General features: G+C 58.9%; 1 protein-coding gene across 5 annotated transcripts in view; it reads left to right on the top strand.

The window, feature by feature from the left end:
* The window catches only part of ABCA3 (ATP binding cassette subfamily A member 3), a 42361-nt gene extending 22132 nt beyond the window's left edge, over nucleotides 1-20229 (top strand). For all 5 annotated transcript variants that reach the window (XM_040254293.1, XM_040254309.1, XM_040254302.1 and 2 more), the window contains 22 exons: nucleotides 752-933; nucleotides 2803-2946; nucleotides 3428-3557; nucleotides 4202-4356; nucleotides 4586-4741; nucleotides 4826-5036; nucleotides 6020-6170; nucleotides 7924-8022; nucleotides 9335-9521; nucleotides 10256-10559; nucleotides 10887-11160; nucleotides 12757-12961; nucleotides 13326-13545; nucleotides 13816-13974; nucleotides 14258-14430; nucleotides 14934-15062; nucleotides 15201-15395; nucleotides 17139-17326; nucleotides 17761-17931; nucleotides 18152-18342; nucleotides 18479-18552; nucleotides 18901-20229. In XM_040254293.1, the coding sequence (XP_040110227.1) occupies nucleotides 752-933; nucleotides 2803-2946; nucleotides 3428-3557; nucleotides 4202-4356; nucleotides 4586-4741; nucleotides 4826-5036; nucleotides 6020-6170; nucleotides 7924-8022; nucleotides 9335-9521; nucleotides 10256-10559; nucleotides 10887-11160; nucleotides 12757-12961; nucleotides 13326-13545; nucleotides 13816-13974; nucleotides 14258-14430; nucleotides 14934-15062; nucleotides 15201-15395; nucleotides 17139-17326; nucleotides 17761-17931; nucleotides 18152-18342; nucleotides 18479-18552; nucleotides 18901-19032 (3830 nt within the window). In that variant the 3' untranslated portion in view covers nucleotides 19033-20229. The remainder of the gene's footprint in view (nucleotides 1-751; nucleotides 934-2802; nucleotides 2947-3427; nucleotides 3558-4201; nucleotides 4357-4585; nucleotides 4742-4825; nucleotides 5037-6019; nucleotides 6171-7923; nucleotides 8023-9334; nucleotides 9522-10255; nucleotides 10560-10886; nucleotides 11161-12756; nucleotides 12962-13325; nucleotides 13546-13815; nucleotides 13975-14257; nucleotides 14431-14933; nucleotides 15063-15200; nucleotides 15396-17138; nucleotides 17327-17760; nucleotides 17932-18151; nucleotides 18343-18478; nucleotides 18553-18900) is intronic.
* The last annotated feature ends 355 nt before the right edge of the window (nucleotides 20230-20584 follow it).

Below are 20584 nucleotides of genomic sequence, written 5' to 3'. Positions count from 1 at the left end.
AAGAGTAGGTGGAAAGCATAACATAGTAAAGCAGGCAGATTCTGGTCTTGGGGGGGTGGATGCTCAGGAATTTCCAGGGGGAATCCCTGAAGCCGAACACGTTCTTGCGTTTTGTCAGGCGTCCTTCCGCATGACCTTGTCACGGGTGGGATTCCTCACGCTGGCTCCCTGCACTCAGATGCTCTTTAAAATAGACATTTACAAAGAGAAGTCAAACTAGATGGCACTGTTTTCAAAATTCTATACTGAATTTCCCTAAAACAGACAAATCTGTAGTTGTTTGGAAGTTAACAGAGCACAAGGCTGGAGACCAGCCATTTCCACCAGGGGCCCTGGAGTCAGCCACCCGGAAATCCCCAGGCATCCTTTGGACGGTGATGCCACAAACCAGTGAGAAGACAGGACACCACGAGCACTGCTAAACAGAGCTTTATGTGCACTGACATGTTTCCCTTCTCTGAAAAGACCTGTATTAAATGCACCTCATACGTGTATGTGTACATGTATCCGTGTGTCTGTGTACAGGTGTGTTGTGTAGATGGACACGTTTGTACATGTATATGTCGCAAACCAAACGTGAGCCGCTCTTGTCGGTTCATGAGCTTTGCTGGTTCTGTGACACCGATCTGGTGACCTGCTCTGGTCTGAAAGGCCTGGGGAGAGCTGTCGGGTTTGCTAGGAGCGGGGGGGCTGCCACGCTGACTCTGCCCTGTGGGTCCGCGTCAGGCCCGTCTCCTGGCGTGTCTTCCAGGCACAGGCATCCAGTGGCGAGACCTCCTGAGTCCCGTCAATGTGGACGATGACTTCACCTTCGGGCAGGTGCTGGGCATGCTGCTGCTGGACTCTGTCCTCTATGGGCTGGTGACCTGGTACGTGGAGGCCGTCCTCCCAGGCCAGTTTGGCGTGCCCCAGCCCTGGTACTTCTTCATCCTGGTGAGTTCTGATGGCCACCTGCGTGCCCCAAGCCCTTCCATCCCCTGACCTACAATGCCCAGGTTCGAGAGGAGGAGCTGGCACTGGCAGGCTGGCCACAGGGCCTGCACGCAGCCCCACCCAAGCCACCTTCCTCAAAAAATATCTGGTTGGGTTTTCTGCACACAAAGTAACAGAGCTTCTTGCAAAACTGATCATGTTGCTGGAGTGAACAGCACAATCCCACCAACCAGAGAAGAACACCACTGACACTCTGAGCGTAGTTCTTCAGATGGTTTCCTGTGCATGTGCGGCACGCGTGATGTTATCTGACATCTATATGTTTGTACTTAGAAAAGGGGATGATGTAAAAATGCTTGAGACTTGCTCTTTTTCCCTAGGTACATTTTATAAAGTATTAGTCGCTCAGTCGTGTCCAACTCTTTGTGACCCCATGGACTTTAGCCCCCCCAGGCTCCTCTGTCCATGGGATTCTCCAGGCCCAAATACTGGAGTGGGCAGCCATTCCCGTCTCCAGGGGAGCTTCCCAACCCAGGGATCAAACCCGGGTCTCCTGCATTACAGGTGGATACTTTACCATCTGAGCCACCAGGGAAGCCCAGTGTGCATCTTAGGTATTTTAAGTACATATACACATGGGTCTATTTACAAATACACTTTTAGATTTTATCTGTGCATATTTATAATGTTTTTAATGTATTTGTAAATATATTTCTATTTAAACATGCATTTTTCTCAACCAGCCTCACTTTTTAACAGCTACACAGTATTCATGCGTGCACCACCAAATTGTTAACAAGTTCCCTGTTGATTAGCTAAGTTAGCCAGGAGCCACTTTATTGTTTATCTTTGGTTCAACTAATATTTATCAAGGGTCCATTCACTTTGTCTTTGTTGTTCAGTCACTAAGTCGTGTCTGGCTCTTTGTGACCCCACAGACTGCAGCACACCAGGCTTGCCTGTCCTTCAGTATCTCCTAGAGTTTGTCTAAGTTCATGTCCATTGAATCAGTGATGCTATCCAACCATCTATTATCTGCTGCCCTCTTCTTTTGCCTTCAGTCTTTCCCAGCATCAGGGTCCACTCATTATTTCATCAAATCTAAGATGGTCCTGATTCTTAGAGGCACCATCACTTTGTCACCAAGAAAGAAAAATACTGGCCATTGTTCTGAGTGGTGGTTTCTGTAATTCATAAGACACACTCTAATTTCAAAGTCACTTAAAATGGGAGACAGGTGTCCCCCCAAACCAATGGAATGTGACACGTTGGAACCGCCCCATTGGCTGCGGGGTACACGGGGAACAGGGCTGGAGCTGTGGGTGACATATTCTCCCCCAGCAGGGCTTCCCCTGGGGGGCTTCTTCCAGAGCCCTGTGCTAACCTCTCCTGTGACCCCACCCACACCACTGTGCCAACCGTGTGCCACCCTCGAGTGACCCCTGTAATGCGGGAGCCAGACCGTTGGGAGAGAGGCCGGCCGGCGGGCGTCTCTTGTTTGTTTCACGAGCACCTGGGAGAGGATGCAGCCGGGCCTCCCCACATCGCCCTGGGCAGGGCGCTTTGTGACCTGGCTTTGTATTCAGTTTCTTGGTTTACTTTCCCTCCTATCACCTCTGAGCTCTGTGCACGGTAAGCCCTTGTGGCAGAACAAGGAACAGACTCAGCACTTCCCAGGGCAGTGGGTGTGGAGCTGCGCGGGGTCTCCGTCCGACCCCAGAACTCTCGGCAGTGCGTTCTCTGCAGCAGCGCCTCACGGGAGGCCGGGGCTGGCAGGCTCGCAGCTCCAGCGTGTCAGTCAGTGGTTGCTCTGTTTGTGCAAAAAAAAATGAGCTGACGTGACTGGGCCGATCGAGATTTCTGTTCTAGCCCTCGTACTGGTGCGGACGCCCGAGGACAGTGCTCGGGAAAGAGGAGGAGGACGACGACCCTGAGAAGGTGCTCAGGACTGAGTACTTTGAAGCTGAGCCCGAGGACCTGGTGGCCGGTATCAAGATCAAGCACGTGTCCAAGGTGCCACGCCTGTGGGGACTAGACCGTGGTGTCACAGGGCAGGGACCATCCTCTGGGCCTCGCTTCTCCTGGGTTTCTGGGGCTGCCCTCTGACTGGCTCTCCCAGACACTGGCCACCCTGGCTGTGCCCCAGGGCCCAGTGTGGAGGCTCAGGATCGACTCAGGACCCGCTGTTGCCCCCTTAATCTCTGACCAGCTTGGCAGTGGACACTCTCTGGACTAGCTGTATGCAATGCCTGGGTCTTCCAGACCTTCTAGTCCTGCTGAGACGCTGGGTGCTGGGGCCCTGGGGAGGGGCAGATGGGGAGCCGCAGGAAGGAAGGGGCCTTCCATCAGCACTCCGGCCTCGCGGTGCACTGGGCATGATCTCCACCCAACACCCTTGGGTGGACAGGGATTCCTGGGGGAGTAGGATAGAGGGCCTCTGCAGTGAGGGCCCCGGGGCTCCTGATGCCCAGGGCCAACCCTGCCTCTCACACAGGTGTTCAGAGTGGGGAACAAGGGCAAGGCGGCCGTCAGAGACCTGAACCTGAACCTATACGAGGGCCAGATCACCGTCCTGCTGGGCCACAACGGTGCGGGGAAGACCACCACTCTCTCCATGCTCACGGGTGAGGACCCGGCCTCCACGCCCCCTCCCCACCCCTGACCACCAGGCCACTTGCCCTCAGGTGGCCTGTCTGTGCTGAGAGCTGCGGAGCCGCAGGGGCCCTGGGACAGGGCGAAAGCCCCTTAGGCCACAGGGAAGGGTTCCACCCACACTGACGGGGGTCCCCCGCCCACTCTCCTAAAAGCCATCCTGGACACGCTGGCCCAGCTCTGGCGGTAACCCCGTCCTTCGTGAGTGCAGGCTCGAGTTGGGACCTGGGCTCCAAGGGTGTGGGGGCATGCCACCTCATCCCTAACAAGCCGAGGTGGCCGGGATCAAGATCAAGCACGTGTCCAAGGTGCCATTCCTGTGGGAACTGGACCACAGGGTCAGGAGGTCATGGGGTAGGGACCATCCTCCGGGCTTTGCTTCTCCTGGGTTCCTGGGACTGCCCTCCAACCTGCTCCCCCAGGTACCAGCCACTCCCTTTCTGCCCGAGGGCTCAGGGTCGCATCAGCACCCAGGGCTGATGACCCTCCTGTCTCTGGAAGCCCACTCGGTGGGGTGGGGTGCTCACCACGTGAACCAGGGAGGCTCAGCCCTCCTCCTGCTCCTGGAGGGTGTTTGCATTGACCTCAGGCCCTGGGGTCTTCTGCTTGGCCCTAGGTCTCTTCCCCCCGACCAGCGGACGAGCGTACATCAGTGGGTACGAAGTCTCCCAGGACATGGATCAGATCCGGAAGAGCCTAGGTCTGTGCCCACAGCACGACGTCTTGTTTGACAATCTGACCGTTGCCGAGCACCTCTACTTCTATGCTCAGGTGAGCCAGCAGGGGACAGGATTCGCGGGCTGCCGTGGTGGTCCCATCACCCGCGAGGCAGCCTCGGGAGCCCTTGGCCTCTCAGCAAACCGAACCTGCCCCAGGGAGCCGTCAGCAGACTGTGGGGTGCGGGGTGATCAGGGCGTGAGGCCCAGCATGGGGAGGCACAAGGACAGCACCAAGGCCGGTGCCGCCTGGACGGGCCGGGTCTCCATCCCTGCCGTTTCAGCTGAAAGGCTTGCCGTGTCAGAAGTGCCCTGAGGAGGTCAAACGCATGCTGCACGTGCTCGGGCTGGAGGAGAAGCGGGACTCCCGGAGCAGGTTTCTGAGCGGCGGGATGCGGCGCAAGCTCTCCATCGGCATCGCCCTCATCGCGGGCTCCAAGGTAGGCCCCGGGGGCCTGCGGCATGACCTGCAGCCCAGGCCCGGGGCTCTGCCGTCCTCACGGGGCCGCCCCTCCGCCCTCCAGGTGCTGATGCTGGACGAGCCCACCTCAGGCGTGGACGCCATCTCCAGGAGGGCCATCTGGGACCTTCTGCAGCAGCACAAGAGCGACCGCACCATCCTGCTGACCACCCACTTCATGGACGAGGCCGACCTGCTGGGGGACCGCATCGCCATCATGGCCAAGGGAGAGCTGCAGTGCTGCGGGTCGTCGCTGTTCCTCAAGGAGAAATACGGTGGGCGGGGCCGGGGGGCAGCCGGAAGTCCATTCCGCACGGGGTCCGCGTGGCTGGCCCAGGAGCGGGAGAAAGTGTCCACCGGTCACGTTCCCCGAGGGCCCCTGAGGTCAGGTGAGGAGCGGCCTTCTCTAGGCGGCCTGTCTGCTCCCTGTGGGTGGAGACCCGAGGCCCAGGTGGAGGGGCTGTGAGAATGACGAGGAGGAGAGCAGAAAGTCTTAATTTGGAACATTGTTTGGCCTTGACTGGTGGACTAGCAGTCAATGCCGGGTCTGCCAAGAGCAGGGGTGCCATTGGAGGAGCCAAGTCTGCTCGCCAGCATCACAGCTCCCGAACAGGCGGGGGTCCCTCAGCACTGCCCAGGGCGGATGGGCAGTGGGTGTAATCAGCCCCCTCTTTGCTGTGTGAGTGCAGCTTCCCTGCTGGAGGACTGCTTGCCATCCGACGTGGTCCTGGCAGGCCAGGTCTGCTCACGTCCCACCGGCAGAGGAAGCAAAGGCCGAGAAACAGCACCCCTCCCCCAGATACCCCAGGAGGTGCACCCTGGACTCCCACGGCCTCCCCTGGCCTACACACAGCCCTGCAAGTGGCAGGCGACCCCCGAGTGCTCACCATCAGGCTGGGGGGAGGCTGGAGAGTACAGACTTTGTCCTGAGGCTCTGTTACCAAGGAAGCAGGGAGAAGAGGTCTTGGGGACAGTTGGACCCAGCCTCTGCCACTTGCAGTCTGAAGTCCAGCTTGCTCTCACCTCCTTGTGCTCAGTACCGCGGGTCCTCCAGCATCTCTCCCCAGCGAGGGTGAGGGGAGGGGAGCTGAGCCCCTCGTGACAGCCCTGAGGCACCCTGAGGGGCATCGATTCCACTTCACTTGCCCCCACTCTGCATCCCCTTCCCTAGGAGCCTGCCCCCTCCCCAGGGAGCCCGGGGCCCTGGGTGAACCCCACTGGGTCACTGGGTGAGCACTGAACACTCTGGGGTGTTCAGGCGCAGGCTACCACATGACGCTGGTGAAGGAGCCTCACTGCAACCCCGAGGGCATCTCCCGGCTGGTCCAGCACCACGTCCCCAATGCCACGCTGGAGAGCAGCGCCGGGGCAGAGCTGTCGTTCATTCTTCCCAAGGAGAGCACGCACAGGTACATACATGTGCCCCAGAACACACACAGGTATATACATGTCCCAGAGCATGCACGGGCACATCTGTGTCCCAGAACACACATGGGTACATATGTGTCCCAGAGCATACATGGGCACATCTGTGTCCAGAAGGTGCACAGGTATATACGTGTCCCAGACCACACACGGGCACATGTGTGTCCCAGGGCATGCACAGGTACACATGTGTCTTAGAGCACGCTTAGGCACACATCCTAGAGAGAGCACACAGAGGTACATGCATGTCCCAGAACACACATAAGCGCAGATCTGAGAAGGGAGCTCAGTGGGACTTAAGGGGCCTGTGTGTGAGACACGCACCCTGCACCTGTGGGCTTGACCAGGGTCCCTCTCAGCTCCTGGGCCGGTGATGGTTGGTACCTGGTGAGTCTACTTGCTGGGCCCGGGGTGCCAGGCCTCCCTGTGCATCAGGGCTGTACCCAAGGAGAAGGGTGGTCATCACAGGGTGCTGGGTGCACTGGCACTCTCCATGCGTGGCTTGCTCCTCACACCGCAGCCCCTCAGGGTTGGTGTGCAGCTGTGAACTCACATATCTTCTTGGTCTCGTAGTCTGAGTCGTGGACACATGCCTCGTAAACAGAGCAGACTCCCCATGTGGGCAGGTAAAAACGAAACTTCTGATTCACATGCAGAAACTTTGGAATAGAAAACTTACAGGTGCATTAATCTTGCTACAAGCCTGACTGAGCAATGTGGTTTTAATCACGGCAGCGTTCCCTGACTTAGATGTACTATAATTTGTTTTAACACCCACTCTGTCATCACATATTCATGTTTTACAGACACACACATGCAAATATGCTAATGCACGTCTTTCTAGAAAACTCTGTTGAGGTCTCCAGTAGCCCCTGGGGGTAGACCCCCAGCAGTGGGGTACATGTTCTCAGACTCCCCCGGACAGGTGTTGAGTTTGACTTCCCCAGCAGCAGGACGGGGAGTGTCCATTTTATGGACGCCAGCTTTGAGTCAGACTTCTCTTCATTACTTGTGTATCTCATGGGTGGGAATGGCCCACACTGCGTACTGGTCATCTGTGTTTCTTCCACTCCTCCTGGGAGGAGATTGACTACTTCTGGTGCTTACTGGGTGCTAAGCGTTGCTGCTTCTGGCTGTTGCCTGTCTCAGTCCTGTGTATACAGTATTAACATCAACCATTTCTGTTGTACCTTTTTTTCCAATTCATTGCTGCCTTCTAATTTTGTGAGAGGTTTTTCCCTCACAGATATTTTACATCAAATGGGTTCTATCTTTTCCTTTGTGATTTCTCCTTAGAAAGGACTCTGTGTCCTACAAGTCCATGAATATTCCCCAATTTCTTTTGGTTTGGTCTGTGACTTCACGTACGTATGTGCTATCAAAGAGTGCTTTACAGGCCCAAGTACCCAAAAGAGGTTGTGTGGGGACTTACCTGGCAATTTGACGGTTGGGATTCAGCGCTTTCACTGCCAGGTTCAATCCCTGGTCAGGGAACTGAGATCCCACAAGCCACACAGCATGGCTGGCCAAAATAAAAAGATTATTTTAAAAAATGCTATATTGGGGGAGGAAGGGGGACAGGGGAAGACAAAGCTGAACTTTTTTACTGAGACACCATCTCCAGGAGCTCACCTTCCTTTGCCCCCCTCCCCACTGCACAGAGGTGATTATTTAGGAACAGATCACCTAGAAAGTCACTGAGAAGCAACTTATCAGCCTGGTCTCTTTTTTTTTCAGGTTTGAAAGTCTTTTTGCTAAACTGGAGAAGAAGCAGAAGGAGCTGGGCATCGCCAGCTTCGGGGCCTCCGTCACCACCATGGAGGAGGTCTTCCTCCGGTTAGTACCCGTGCGTCTGCATCCGTCAGGGTCTCAGCCCTGCGGGTGGCTTTTCTAAAGGGTGATGATAAAGCAGTGCCCTTGACTGTCATCTGGAACACCTGTCCGAGGTGGACCCGCAGGCCGGGGTGGCAGGAGGGCAGCGGGCCGGCCCTCAGGGCCTGAGCTCACATCCACAGGGCCCTGTTAGTAACACCAGCACAGACTCAGCCAGGTTCTCGAAACTCGGGTGACTCAGGCCGCAAGGCAGTGGAACTCTGCTACCAGGACGCTCCACTCCCACCTTGTGTGTTGGCCCCTCCCCTGGGCCCCTCCCGGGAGCTCTTCTAGAGTTCAGGTGATCAACCCCAGGCATGCTTCTGTAGTGAAGATGTTAAATTTAGCCTTTACCCCTCAGAACTGGGGCAAGGGCTCCAGACAATTAACACACTGGTCAAGCATTTCCTGAATGTTTTATTCAGCAGATATAGTGCTAAAAACAAGAAATACAAAAATAAATGTTATGCAGATTTTTTCCCTTGGGGCTCACACAGCCTAGAGGCAGCAACGCCATCAGTGAATATAAATACACAGGTGCACAGGTTGGGTGGCTCCTAGCCTCAGTGTAGCCCCCCACGCAGCCCAAGGCCGTGACTCCGAGTTCTGCCACCCAGGACCTGCCAGCTTTGCCCCCACCCACCCCCCACATGTACTTCTGAGTAGCTCAGTTGGTAAAGAATCTGCCTGCAATGCAGGAGACCCAGGTTCGATCCCTGGGTCGGGAAGTATGCTGAAGAAGGAAATGGCAACCCACTCCAGTACTCTTGCCTGGAGAATTCCATGGACAGAGGAGCCTGGCGGGCTACAGTCCATGGGATCGCCCCCCACATGCACCATCATGCCTACCCTAAGGTGGCCTCTCCCAAGATACATTCTTCTGCCTCCTGGTCTCGGCATGCAGTGAGCCCCGACCCACAGGTCTCCACACTGTGGCAAGCCCTCTACACACTGCCATTGTGCCCTGTGCCCCGTCCCGTCCCTCTGGACAGTCTGGGGCATAAATGCTGACCGTGGTCAGTCTCCCCAGGAGACCAGGGCCCTCAGGATCAGGGCCTGCCTGGTTGTCTCTCTCTCTCCTGGGCTTTGCCTGGTCTCCGCAGCTGGCGTCCTGGAGATAGGCAGGGATGAGTGTGTGAATGGGCACACGACGGCCCAGCTGGCAGAACAGATGGCCATCTGCCTTAGTGCCCCTGACAGTCACTGGCTTTCCTCCTCTGCTGCCCCCTCCCTCCCCAAGGAGCCTGTTCTGACCCAGCCTTCGTGTCTCGGCCAGGGTTGGCAAGCTGGTGGACACCAGCATGGACATCCAGGCCATCCAGCTCCCTGCCCTGCAGTACCAGCACGAGAGGCGGGCCAGCGACTGGGCCGTGGACGGCCACCTGTGCGGGACCATGGACCCGACTGACGGCGTTGGTGCGCTGATTGAGGAGGAGTGCACTGCCGTCAGGCTCAACACCGGGGTGAGAGCGTGAGAGCATCAGAGGCCGCGAGGGCAGACGCGGGCATCCAGAGGGTCCGGGCCCCTGGGAAGCAGCTCATGTTCCTGAAGGCTGGCCCAGAGAAGGAAAACCCGGAGCGTTTTAACTGAGCACTGCCACTTCTCGTTGTTCTAACTTGGCCACTCACGAATAACGGCAAACGCCGTTCATAAGGCTGACAGTGCCCCGTGCACATGGGCCCTGTACCCAGCGAGACAGAGGCAGCCATGGCCCTGTTTTACAGACAGGAAGCTGAGGCCTGGGCCGAGGTCGCCTGGGCAGCTCACAGTGGAGCTGGGCTCTGGTCCCTGCCAGCCTGACTTGCACAGTGAAGGACTGAGCGTGGGGAATACAGGCAGCAGGAGGTTTGTCCACCTGCTCTGCTTTGAGCGCGGCTGTAGTCTTCCAACCAGCAGGGATGGAAGGCCGAGGCCTTGGCTCCTCTCTGGGGTATCACAGAGTCCCCTAACATCCTTGGATGATGGAATAGCACCTGCTCTGCCACCACAGCTGATGTGAGGCCCCAAGGCCCAGGGGGCACCTATAAGGAGGTGCTCTCAGGGGTCCTCCATGTCAGGGCCCGGGCCCTGGGGGGAGGCCCAGGACCCAGCGCGCCACTGTCAGCCGGAGGCCCCAGGCCCACTCGTGCTGCCAGGGGCAGGGGCAAGGCCAGCTCGGGCTGGCGGCCGTGTCACCCTGGTGCCCCTCTGTCGCAGCTGGCCCTCCACTGCCAGCAGTTCTGGGCCATGTTCCTGAAGAAGGCCACCTACAGCTGGCGCGAGTGGAAGGTGGCGGCAGCCCAGGTCCTGGTGCCCGTGACGTGCCTCACCCTGGCCCTCCTGGCCATCAACTACTCCTCCGAGATCTTCGACGACCCCCTCCTGAAGCTGACCCTGGGCGAGTACGGCCACACCGTCGTGCCCTTCTCGGTCCCCGGGACCTCTCGGCTGGATCAGCAGCTGTCGGAGCATCTGAAAGACGTGCTGCAGGCCGAGGGCCAGGAGCCTCGAGAGGTGCTGGGTAAGGGGCGTCTCGGGGGGGTGTCCCGGGGAGCTCGGGGGCGTGGCTTGTGCTGGCAGAGCCCCCTTCTCACCCACATGAGGGTGCAAAAGGAAGAGCTTGTGGCTATGGGGGTGCCCCCCCAGGCCTGCAGCCTTGGGTCCAGTGGCTCCCACCCCATGGCCCTTCAGCCCCTGGACAGCGTGCAGGTGAAAGGTGATGTGTCCTTTCTGTGGTTCCTGTGGCCCTTCAGGACAGGCACTCAGAGCGGGGCCTTGGCGGGCTGCCAGCCTTGAGCCGGTCATCCACGCCACTGACCCTGCCATTGCCCCTGCCGCCACCACACAGGTGACCTGGAGGAGTTCCTGATTTTCAGGGCCTCAGTGGAGGGGGGCGGCTTCAACGAGCGGTGCCTAGTGGCAGCGTCCTTCAGAGACACAGGCGAGCACACGGTCGTCACCGCCCTGTTCAACAACCAAGCGTACCACTCTCCAGCCACCGCACTGGCCGTCGTGGACAACCTCCTGTTCAAGCTGCTATGCGGCCCCCGAGCCTCCATCACAGTGTCCAACTTCCCCCAGCCCCGGAGCGCCCTGCAGGCTGCCAAGGACCAGTTTAATGAGTATGTGCCCCGTCCCACCTCCCCAGGACTCCATCCCCAAGTGCTCAGGACCTGCTCCTAGCACCAGGACTGACCGCCTCCACACCTGAGGCACTGCTGGGCTTCCCCCCAACGGGGACCCCAACCCCACACCCTCCCCAGCCTTCCACATACAACCTTTCCTGGGACAGCAGAGACTTTGGGGAGACCCCAGCCCACACACACCTAGGCCCCACCAGAGACTCCTGTAGATTTGGAGGGTGCTGCACCCTCTTCCCAAATCTGCACCCAGCTCTTGCCGACTTGTGTCCTGGGGGTGCGGCCTTCAGTGCCCGGCGTGTGTGTGTGTCGCTGCCCCCCAGTGGCCTCAAGTCTGGGACTACCTCAAGCATTTCTGTCCTCGGCCTTGTCACCTTCATGGTGTAGGACTCTCCTCTTCCCAGTTGCAGAGAGAGCCCCTAGAACTCTGCGGACCGTCCAGATGAAACCAGAAAAGTCTGTTTATTGCAGAACAGTCACCCCACCTCAGGGCAGTTCATTGATGGGGCTTTCATTGCCACCTCCCACTTTAGACTGCCTCCTGGCCCTTCAGTGTCCTCCGCCCCCTCTCGACCCCACTGTAAAAGCAGAGACTGGGTGGCAGTCCTCTGTTCTCACTGCACCAGGGATCAGGCTGGGGAGTCGGGCTTAGCATGGTGAAAGTGGGTGAGAACAGGAGTTTTTCTTTTCCTGGAACAGCTCTAGGAGATATGACCCACCTGCCATATGGTTCTCCTTTACACAGTGCACAATCGAACGGTTTCTAGTACACTGAGCCATGGAGCCATCACCACAATATAGGTTTATCGAATGTTCTCATTATCTTCAAGGAACCGCAGCACAGTCGCAGTCACTCCCCGTTCCTCTTCCCTCCACCTCTAAGCAGCCGGGGGTCCGCTCTCTGTCCCTGTGGTTTGCCTGTCCTTCCCGTAGGTGGAATCAGACACTATGTGGCTTTGAGTGACTGGCTTTCACTCTTGAGACTCATCCACATGTGCCAGCATTTCATCAGTTCAGAGCATTCCCCACCCCAGCACCGTGTGTTGAAACGTTCAGGGGGTGGGGAGGGGGGCAGTTTAAGCTATGGAATGATGCTGTCGGCGCTGGTCTCTGATAGGTGTTGCTGGCACTTGAAGGTCTTGCCCACTCAAGAACGAGAGTGGGGAGACTGCCACTAGACATGCGGGTGCAGTGAGTGTCCAGTGAGTGTCCTGATGCCGTGCCCAATAGCGGGTCTGACCTGGGCCGCCACAGTGCCGGGTGGAAGTGTCAGATACACACCTGAGTGTCTGTGGGGAGTAGGTACACAAGGAACAGATGAAAGGCCACTGGGAGGGCGGCAGTGCCATCACTGTGGACCCGATGCCCAGAAGGGGAGCTGTTCCTGGGCAGGGTAGGGGGATGCAGTTTTCCTGGTGCAGAGCCCCTGAGGCTCTGGATTCTTCCTTAACCCCTTTGGCTGAGTCACTGCATCACCTGCTTTGGACAGTAGTGAGCCAGCACTGGATGGCCCAGCTGCCGGGATGTGCCGTGCTCTATCCCTGACCTGTCTTCTGCCCTCCCCGCCTCCCACCACAGGGGCCGGAAAGGATTCGACATCGCCCTCAACTTGCTGTTCGCCATGGCGTTCCTGGCCAGCACATTCTCCATCCTAGCAGTCAGCGAGAGGGCCGTCCAGGCCAAGCATGTGCAGTTCGTGAGCGGTGTCCACGTGGCTACTTTCTGGCTCTCGGCTCTGCTGTGGGACCTCCTATCCTTCCTCGTCCCCAGTCTGCTGCTGCTGGTGAGCTGCGTGGCGCTGGGGCCTTTCCCCGCGCGTCTGGGGTTGGAGGGAGCCTGCAGAATCAGCCTGGGCTCCCAGCAGGTGCTGACGGCTCCACCCCTGCTGCGGGAGGAGAGTGGGAAGGCCCTGGCAGCCCCGCCCTCCTTCAGCCCCGTCTTCACCTCCCGCCCCCACCCTGTCTTCGCCCCACTCTGGCTTCACCCCCCTCCCCTCCGACCCCGCCCTTCTTCAGCCCCGCCCCCGTCTGTCTTCACGCCCCACCCCTCCACTCTTCACGCCCCGCCCCCCGACCTCTGCTCCTTTGGGAGGTGGGGCCTGGGGGCTGCTGGGCCAGGACTCACTCCCCCTGTCTGTGCCGCTGCAGGTGGTATTCAAGGCCTTCGACGTGCACGCCTTCACGCGGGACGGGCACGTGGCTGACGCCCTGCTGCTGCTCACGCTCTACGGCTGGGCCATCATCCCCCTCATGTACCTGATGAGCTTCTTTTTCTCCGGGGCAGCCACCGCCTACACGCGGCTGACCATATTCAACATCCTGTCGGGCATTGCCACCTTCCTGGTTGTCACCATCATGCGCATCCCAGGTGGGCGCCAGGAGCCCACCCCCTCACCCACTCCGTGACCCGCAGAGCCGCTCAACCAGCTGGCACCCTGGCCAGCTGTGCTGCAGCCGCTGTACCCAGCGGCTGTGCCGCACGGCAACCGCACCAGCAGGAGAGCAGGCCCGGTGCCAGATCCCTGGGGCAGGCGCAGCTGGGCTGCGTGGGGAACTCCCGACACCAGCTCTTCCTGCACCGCACATGCGGGTGCATTGTGTCTTCCCACGCTGACTGGCCTGTGCTTCCTCCCCACAGCGGTCAAGTTAGAAGAACTTTCCAGAACCCTGGACCGCGTGTTCCTGGTGCTTCCCAACCACTGCTTGGGGATGGCGGTGAGCAACTTCTACGAGAACTACGAGACCAGACGGTACTGCACCTCCTCCGATGTGGCGGCCCACTACTGCCGGAAATACAGTGAGTGTCCAGGCCTTACTCCAGACAGCTGAACCCCTTGCAACCAGAAGGGCCACGTCGAAGGTGAAGCCGCCAAAACGCAGGCAGTGCTTGGGTCCCCATGTGGCTCTGACACGCCCTTAGAGGCCCAGTGGGCCCCACCTGTGCAGCCTTCACCCAGGGGTTGTACACAGGCACTTTGGAGTCACAGAGAGAGGGCTGGGGGGGTGGGGGGGGCTGGGACCCCCTGGAGGGGAGGGGCGCTCCAGGCCACGGGTGCAGCACCCTGTCCTGTGTTGCACAGACATCCAGTACCAAGAGAACTTTTACGCATGGAGCACCCCGGGGGTCGGCAGGTTCGTGACCTCCATGGCTGCCTCGGGGTTTGCCTACCTCACCCTGCTCTTCCTCGTGGAGGCCGACCTGCTGTGGAGGCTGAAGACCTGCCTGTGTGCCTTCCAGAGGAGGCGGGCACTGGTGAGTGGCCTGTCGGGCCTCCAGCTGCTCTGCAGGGGGGCACCCTGCCACCGAGGTCAGCCTTCCTTGGGGCCGCTGCGCAGGGAGTCCACCGGGCAGCGCTCACAGCGTCCCCTGGGGCTCTCTGAAGCCATGGGTCGAGGGAGCCTGGGGCCTCGGGGATCTCAGTCTCCCCGGAGACCTGGGGACCCCGGCGCCCTCGTGTTTGTCACATACATTTCCTCCCCAAACAAACAAAACCTGCCAAGACAGCACTTGCAGGACAGGTGGCCCCAGGGCTAATGGGGCGAAGACACTAGGCTTTTCTAAGGAAAGGGGTGTGTGTCTCCTTGGGGCCAGTGTCAGCCCTGATGGCCGCCCAGCTCTCCTTGTGGGAGACCTGAGTTGGCCCCGCGTCGGGCTGAATTGGGGTGAGCAGCCTGGGAGACCTTAGTTAGCTCTTCCTCCCACGGGAACGGACCCCTCGAGGGAGCTCACCCCGGCGGTCTCTTCCAAACAACTAGACAGAAGTGTACCCCCGGACGGCGGCGCTCCCTGAAGACCAGGATGTGACGGACGAAAGGAACCGCATCCTGTCCCCCAACCTGGACTCCCTGCTGGACACGCCTCTGATCATCAAGGAGCTCTCCAAGGTGAGGCGGCCCGCCCCGGATAGCCCCGCCCCCGGATGGCTCCACCGAGCCTGCTCTGCTCCGCCCCGCCCCGGCTGGTCCTGCCCCTCGGCCAGCTGCCCCCGCCTCCTCACGGCTGTGTTCTCCGTGCACGCGCAGGTGTACGAGCAGCGGGCGCCGCTCCTCGCCGTGGACAAGGTGTCCCTCGCGGTTCAGAAAGGGGAGTGCTTCGGCTTGCTGGGCTTCAACGGAGCCGGGAAAACCACGACTTTCAAAATGCTGACCGGGGAGGAAACCATCACCTCTGGGGACGCCTTTGTTGGTGGCTACAGCATCAGCTCTGACATCGGGAAGGTGGGTGCGGCCAGGGAGGCAGGGATGAGGCTGGCCTCTGGCTCGAGGCTCAGGGACAGCAGGACGAGGCAGTGGCCATGGCCAGAGCTAAGCAAGTGGTGGAGAGAGGGGTGAGGCTATATCAGAGCGCCCCGGGCCGGAAGGGACCGGGTGAGGCTCTATCAGAGCGCCCGGGGCCGGAAGGGACCAGGCGCGGCAGGCGGGCAGGCTGAGACTGGGTCCCCCCCAACCCCGGACTGGTGACATCTCTGGACCTGGGCACAGAGCGGCACCCACAGAACTCTGCCCTCTCAAAAGGACTCCAGTCTGTGTGCACAGTGATGGCAATGGTGCCCTGGGCCATTCAAACCAAGAACCAAAAGCTGGATGAAAGGTTAACCTTAAGCCACGTGGTTGAGACCATGGAAGAGCAAGAGCCTTAGTGACGACCCCCAGCTGGAGTCTGCAAGCAGGAGCCAACCCTGCACAGAGGCCACTTGGCCCCTGAGACTTGGGCGTGTGTTAAGGACCTTATTGGGTGTAGGGGGCAGAAACAAGCCACCCCTCTGAGTTATGAAGCAGGCCCTGCTGCTCCCGGGGACTGTGGACAGTTCTGCGTGTGCTGAGCATGGCAACAGAAGGAGCAGAGAAGGGCCTGTGCCTGGGAGTGACAGCATGTACTGAACCGACATCAGGGGCTCCCAGTCAGCCATGCCCTGACCACAGCAGGCAGAGCACCCTCTCTGCAGGAAGGCTTTCATCCTGGACCTCCGAGAACCCCTCACGTAGTATTTCAAGGCCTGAACTGCACACAAGCAAAGCAGACGGAGGAGACCCCATGCTGTGGCTGGAGCCCACAGACACCAGGACTCTGTAGGGGGTCAGGCCCACCACTTTGGATTTGCAGTTATCAGACCCAGATCATAAAACAACTGTGTTTCCTGTGTTCAGAGAAATAAACAAGATAGAAAAGGCATGCAAGGAAGAGGGATCTATAAATGTGGTCCAGGAAACGCAAGCCAGCGTGAGGAGCCTGAGACACGTTTACTCTGCGCTCCAGTTGGAAGGGAGAGAATAGGGAAGAGATAGTAACTGCCACGGTCACAGCCAAGAAGGTCTCCAAACCAGTTAAGACCAGATCCTGGAAGCCTAAGAACCCAGAGGAGGTTAAAGAAAAAGAAATCCCATCTCTGGAATCCACAGAACCCAGGCATGCTTGTGCCCACCAGCTGCCGAATGTGGCTGGAGCTGGAGGCCAGCCGTGCGGCGTTCTGGCTTTGCCGAACGTGTCCACTCACCTGAGACCAGCTCTCATGCCGTCTTCTTAGGCTACACCCCGCCCCAAAGGTGTTGCCAACAAACATCTCTTAATAGAGGGAGAAAGGGAAGGTCCCAGCACAGGTTAGGTGTTTGTTAAACATCCGATGAACTACAGAGTGGATATCTCTCAACTAAAGCATTGCATAGACACAGTTACTTTGTACAATCAATGTATTCCTGTAGCCGTCTGCCCCCTTGCTGCCCAGGGTAGACCAGGCTTTGGCCAGTCTCTGACCCCTGGTTGGGGGGTAGTCTGGGTCCTAGTGCTCCCAGCCCTCACTGAGCCAGGCAAACCTCTCTTAGTGTCCCCACCGAAGTGCCACTTGGCAAGTTTGGGCGGAGGGTAGCCACCAGGGCCAGTGCACCAGCTGAGGGACCACCTTGGGGAGATCTCCTGAGAGTAGGCTTCTGACCTGCCAACTCCCTGCTGTGCTCCAACCCCAGGTGCGGCAGCGAATCGGCTACTGTCCCCAGTTCGATGCCCTGCTGGACCACATGACGGGCCGGGAGACACTGGTCATGTTCGCCCGGCTCCGGGGCATCCCCGAGCGCCACATCAGCGCGTGCGTGGAGAACACGCTGCGGGGTCTGCTCCTGGAGCCGCACGCCAACAAGCTGGTCAGGACGTACAGGTGTGCCTCAGTCCTGGTGACCCCAGACCTTCCCAGGGTGGGATTGGGGTATCCCTTACCATAGAGCAGGGGGCACATGGGTCAGGGACTCCCACCCGTTGTTCCATGATCCACAGGGATATGGCAGCAAGGCCCAGGCAGTGCTAGATGAGAAGGGCTACCCTGCAAGTACTCCCCACTGAAGGCACGGCCGTGCCCCCAGTCAGGCCCCCTTGGGTGCAGACAGGCAGTGGTACCACTCTCTGTGGGTTGCAGGACGAACCCCTAGGCACAGCTCTTGAGGGCCTCCTGCTCTGTGAGGTGGGCCTTCCAGGCACGTTCACCTTGTTCTCCTTCCCGGGGGCTCTGCCATCCCTGGGCTCCGTCCTCTGCTGGGACCTGGGACCCCACACTAACTGTCAGCCTCGCCTTCCCCCACATCCCTTCGGCCTCAGCGGTGGCAACAAACGCAAGCTCAGCACCGGCATTGCCCTGCTGGGAGAGCCCGCGGTCATCTTCCTGGACGAGCCATCCACTGGCATGGACCCTGTGGCCCGGCGTCTGCTCTGGGACACCGTGGCACGGGCCCGAGAGTCTGGCAAGGCCATCGTCATCACCTCCCACAGGTTCAGCCAGGACGGGGGCTGTGGGCCGGGTGGGCCGGGAGGGGCTGGGTGGACAGAAAACCTGTTAGCCTCTGGTGAAGAGTCTGTGAGGCGAATGGGCCACACCCTGAGCGTGGGAATCAGGAACAGCTTGATCTGGGCGTCAGCACTTTCCCAGGTGCATGGAGGGCGGGCATCAGCATTCCCCGCTGCTATATCAGGCTCCGCCCCCTCTCCCCAGCATGGAGGAGTGTGAAGCCTTGTGCACCCGGCTGGCCATCATGGTGCAGGGTCAGTTCAAGTGCCTGGGCAGCCCACAGCACCTCAAGAGCAAGTTTGGCAGTGGCTACTCCCTGTGGGCCAAGATCCGGAGTGATGGGCAGCAGGAGGCCCTGGAGGAGTTCAAGGCGTTCGTGGGCCTGACCTTCCCAGGTATGTGCCGCAGAGGGCGCTGTGCGTCTGTGCATCCCTGAGCACTAGGACGGGAGTCACGATTCCGGGGCCAACGCCACCCTCCTCCGGCTGTCCAGCCTGGCCTTTAGGGGGACATGGTCTCTCCTTTGTGCAGGCAGCGTCCTGGAGGATGAGCACCAAGGGATGGTCCATTACCACCTGCCCGGCGATGACCTCAGCTGGGCGAAGGTGAGCTTGGGCCCCAGCAGGCCCCCAGCAGTCACTCCTTCTCCAGTCAGCTCTTTCCAAGGAACAATCGCTTTCAGTTTCTGCTCTAACACTCACCCCAATACTTACTAGGTTTGGGGTGTTTATAGCCAAAATATCTGAGATGGGGGGAAAAATTGGATAAAAAAGGGAACTTGCAGAGGGACCACAGCTGGGAAGAGTCAGGGTGGGGTGTAGCGCCCAGGCCTGCTCATCCCAGGCAGGGGTGGGATTTCTGGTGCCCTTCCCACCCACTATGGCCAGAGGACTCCCAGACCCACCAAGGTGCCAGGCCCTGCCTGGCTGATAGCGGCTTCTCTACTCCCCCAGGTGTTTGGCATTCTGGAGAAGGCCAAAGAGAAGTACGGAGTGGATGACTACTCTGTGAGCCAGACCTCACTGGAGCAGGTCTTCCTGAGCTTCGCCCACCTGCAGCCACCCACCGAGGACGCAGGTCCATGAGGAGCCAAGCCCTCGGTGGGCGTCCTCTCCCTCCGCGCCCACCCCGCCCCGTACCTCTCTTCTGATCACTGTTCTCTACGATGGAGATGAGAATCAAGGCACAGCATGGACGGGGTGTGTCGCTGCCCTCAAGCCGAGAAGCAGCCCAGGCGGGCCTTCGTCTCAGGTGGTCTGAGCCAGCTCTCCAGAATCTCAATCGTCTGTGCGGGCAGGCCGCGAGTCTGGGCAGAGGGCACAGCCACACCCCCACGTTCGCACCTGGTAAAGCGGGAGCCCAGCAGGCTGGGGCAGCCGGCTCATGGGCTGCCTGGGTATGGACAGAGGGGTGCCCATCGCCATCCCCAAGGGCTACGTGGCCGGATAAGTACTGAGGTCTTGGCTCCCAACACGGCTGCATGTCCTGGGAGCCCCGCTCCAGAGAGCGTGGATGCTGCACCAGACAGAGCCAGCCCTGCACCCGGCGTCATCCCACCGGCGTCTTCCAGGGGGACACCACGGGCCGGGAAGCCAGTCGGGGCCACCTGGGGCCGAGCGGCCATCCGTGGAGGGCGCACCTAAGGCGCAGTGATTGTCTGGGAAATAAAGGCTGGGAGGGAAGGCAACCGTGGTCTGTGAGTCACGAGATGGGCCCGCAGCTCCAGCACCACCCAGCCCCAGACAAGCCTCCTGTATCAAGTTCTAGATGAGAGCAGGGGGAATCTTGGTGGTCCAGCAATTAAGACTCCACACTCCCAATGCAGGGGGGCTCAGGTTTGATCCCTGGTCGGGGAACAAAGATCCCACATGCTGCAAGGCATGGCAAAAAAAAAAAAAAAAAAAGACAAAGGCAAAGCCCGTTTTTCTCAATTTGCAGTAAATTTACAGAACTCACTCCTGTGGAAGAAGCCTAAACTACAAGTACAAAAGCAGGTTGGATAAATGGCCACTCAACAGACCCTCCATCCAGGGTGAGGAATGAGGAAGACAGGGTTTGTGGAGGAGGGTGCGGATCTGGGTGAGCCAGGGGCCTCTGGCTCCAGGGCTGCTCGTAGCCTCAACACCATTTTCCAGAAGTGTCTTCTTCGGCGTCAGCTCGTTTTTGGTGGGTGCATCCTTATTTCTTACAGCTTTCTAAATTCCTGTGATTTGAATCTCTGAGCCTTTTACAGTCCATTAGAATTCATGGGCTTAGAAAAGATTTGGTTTTGTTTCATCTGGTACAGTTTCAACTTTGCATTTTTATTAGTCTCTCAAAGTTTATGAATGCTGAAAATAATTTCCAGTAGCTGTCACTCCCTTTAAGGATCTTCAAAACATTCTCATTTAGTTACATGTTATAAAAAAAATACACACAGGGGTCGTTGCAGCCCTGAACGTTGCCGGGCAGCAAACATCCGAGAGGTGGGCTGCGGCTTGTCTGCAGGTGCATGGCTGCTGCAGCTGGGTTGGGTTTGCTGGTCCTGAGCAGAGGCCAGAGGCCAGCAGGGCTGGGCTGCATGTCCCCCAGCAGCCCTCTTGCAGGGTATCCTGGCCTTGTTTTTAACCTTAACCCCTACACTAAAAATTCAGAAAT

Source organism: Oryx dammah, unplaced genomic scaffold (genome assembly GCF_014754425.2).
Source record: "Oryx dammah isolate SB20612 unplaced genomic scaffold, SCBI_Odam_1.1 HiC_scaffold_2, whole genome shotgun sequence".
Classification (NCBI taxonomy): domain Eukaryota; kingdom Metazoa; phylum Chordata; class Mammalia; order Artiodactyla; family Bovidae; genus Oryx; species Oryx dammah.
Note: the sequence above shows the minus strand (reverse complement) of the source record. Positions and strands in the feature narration are given on the sequence as shown.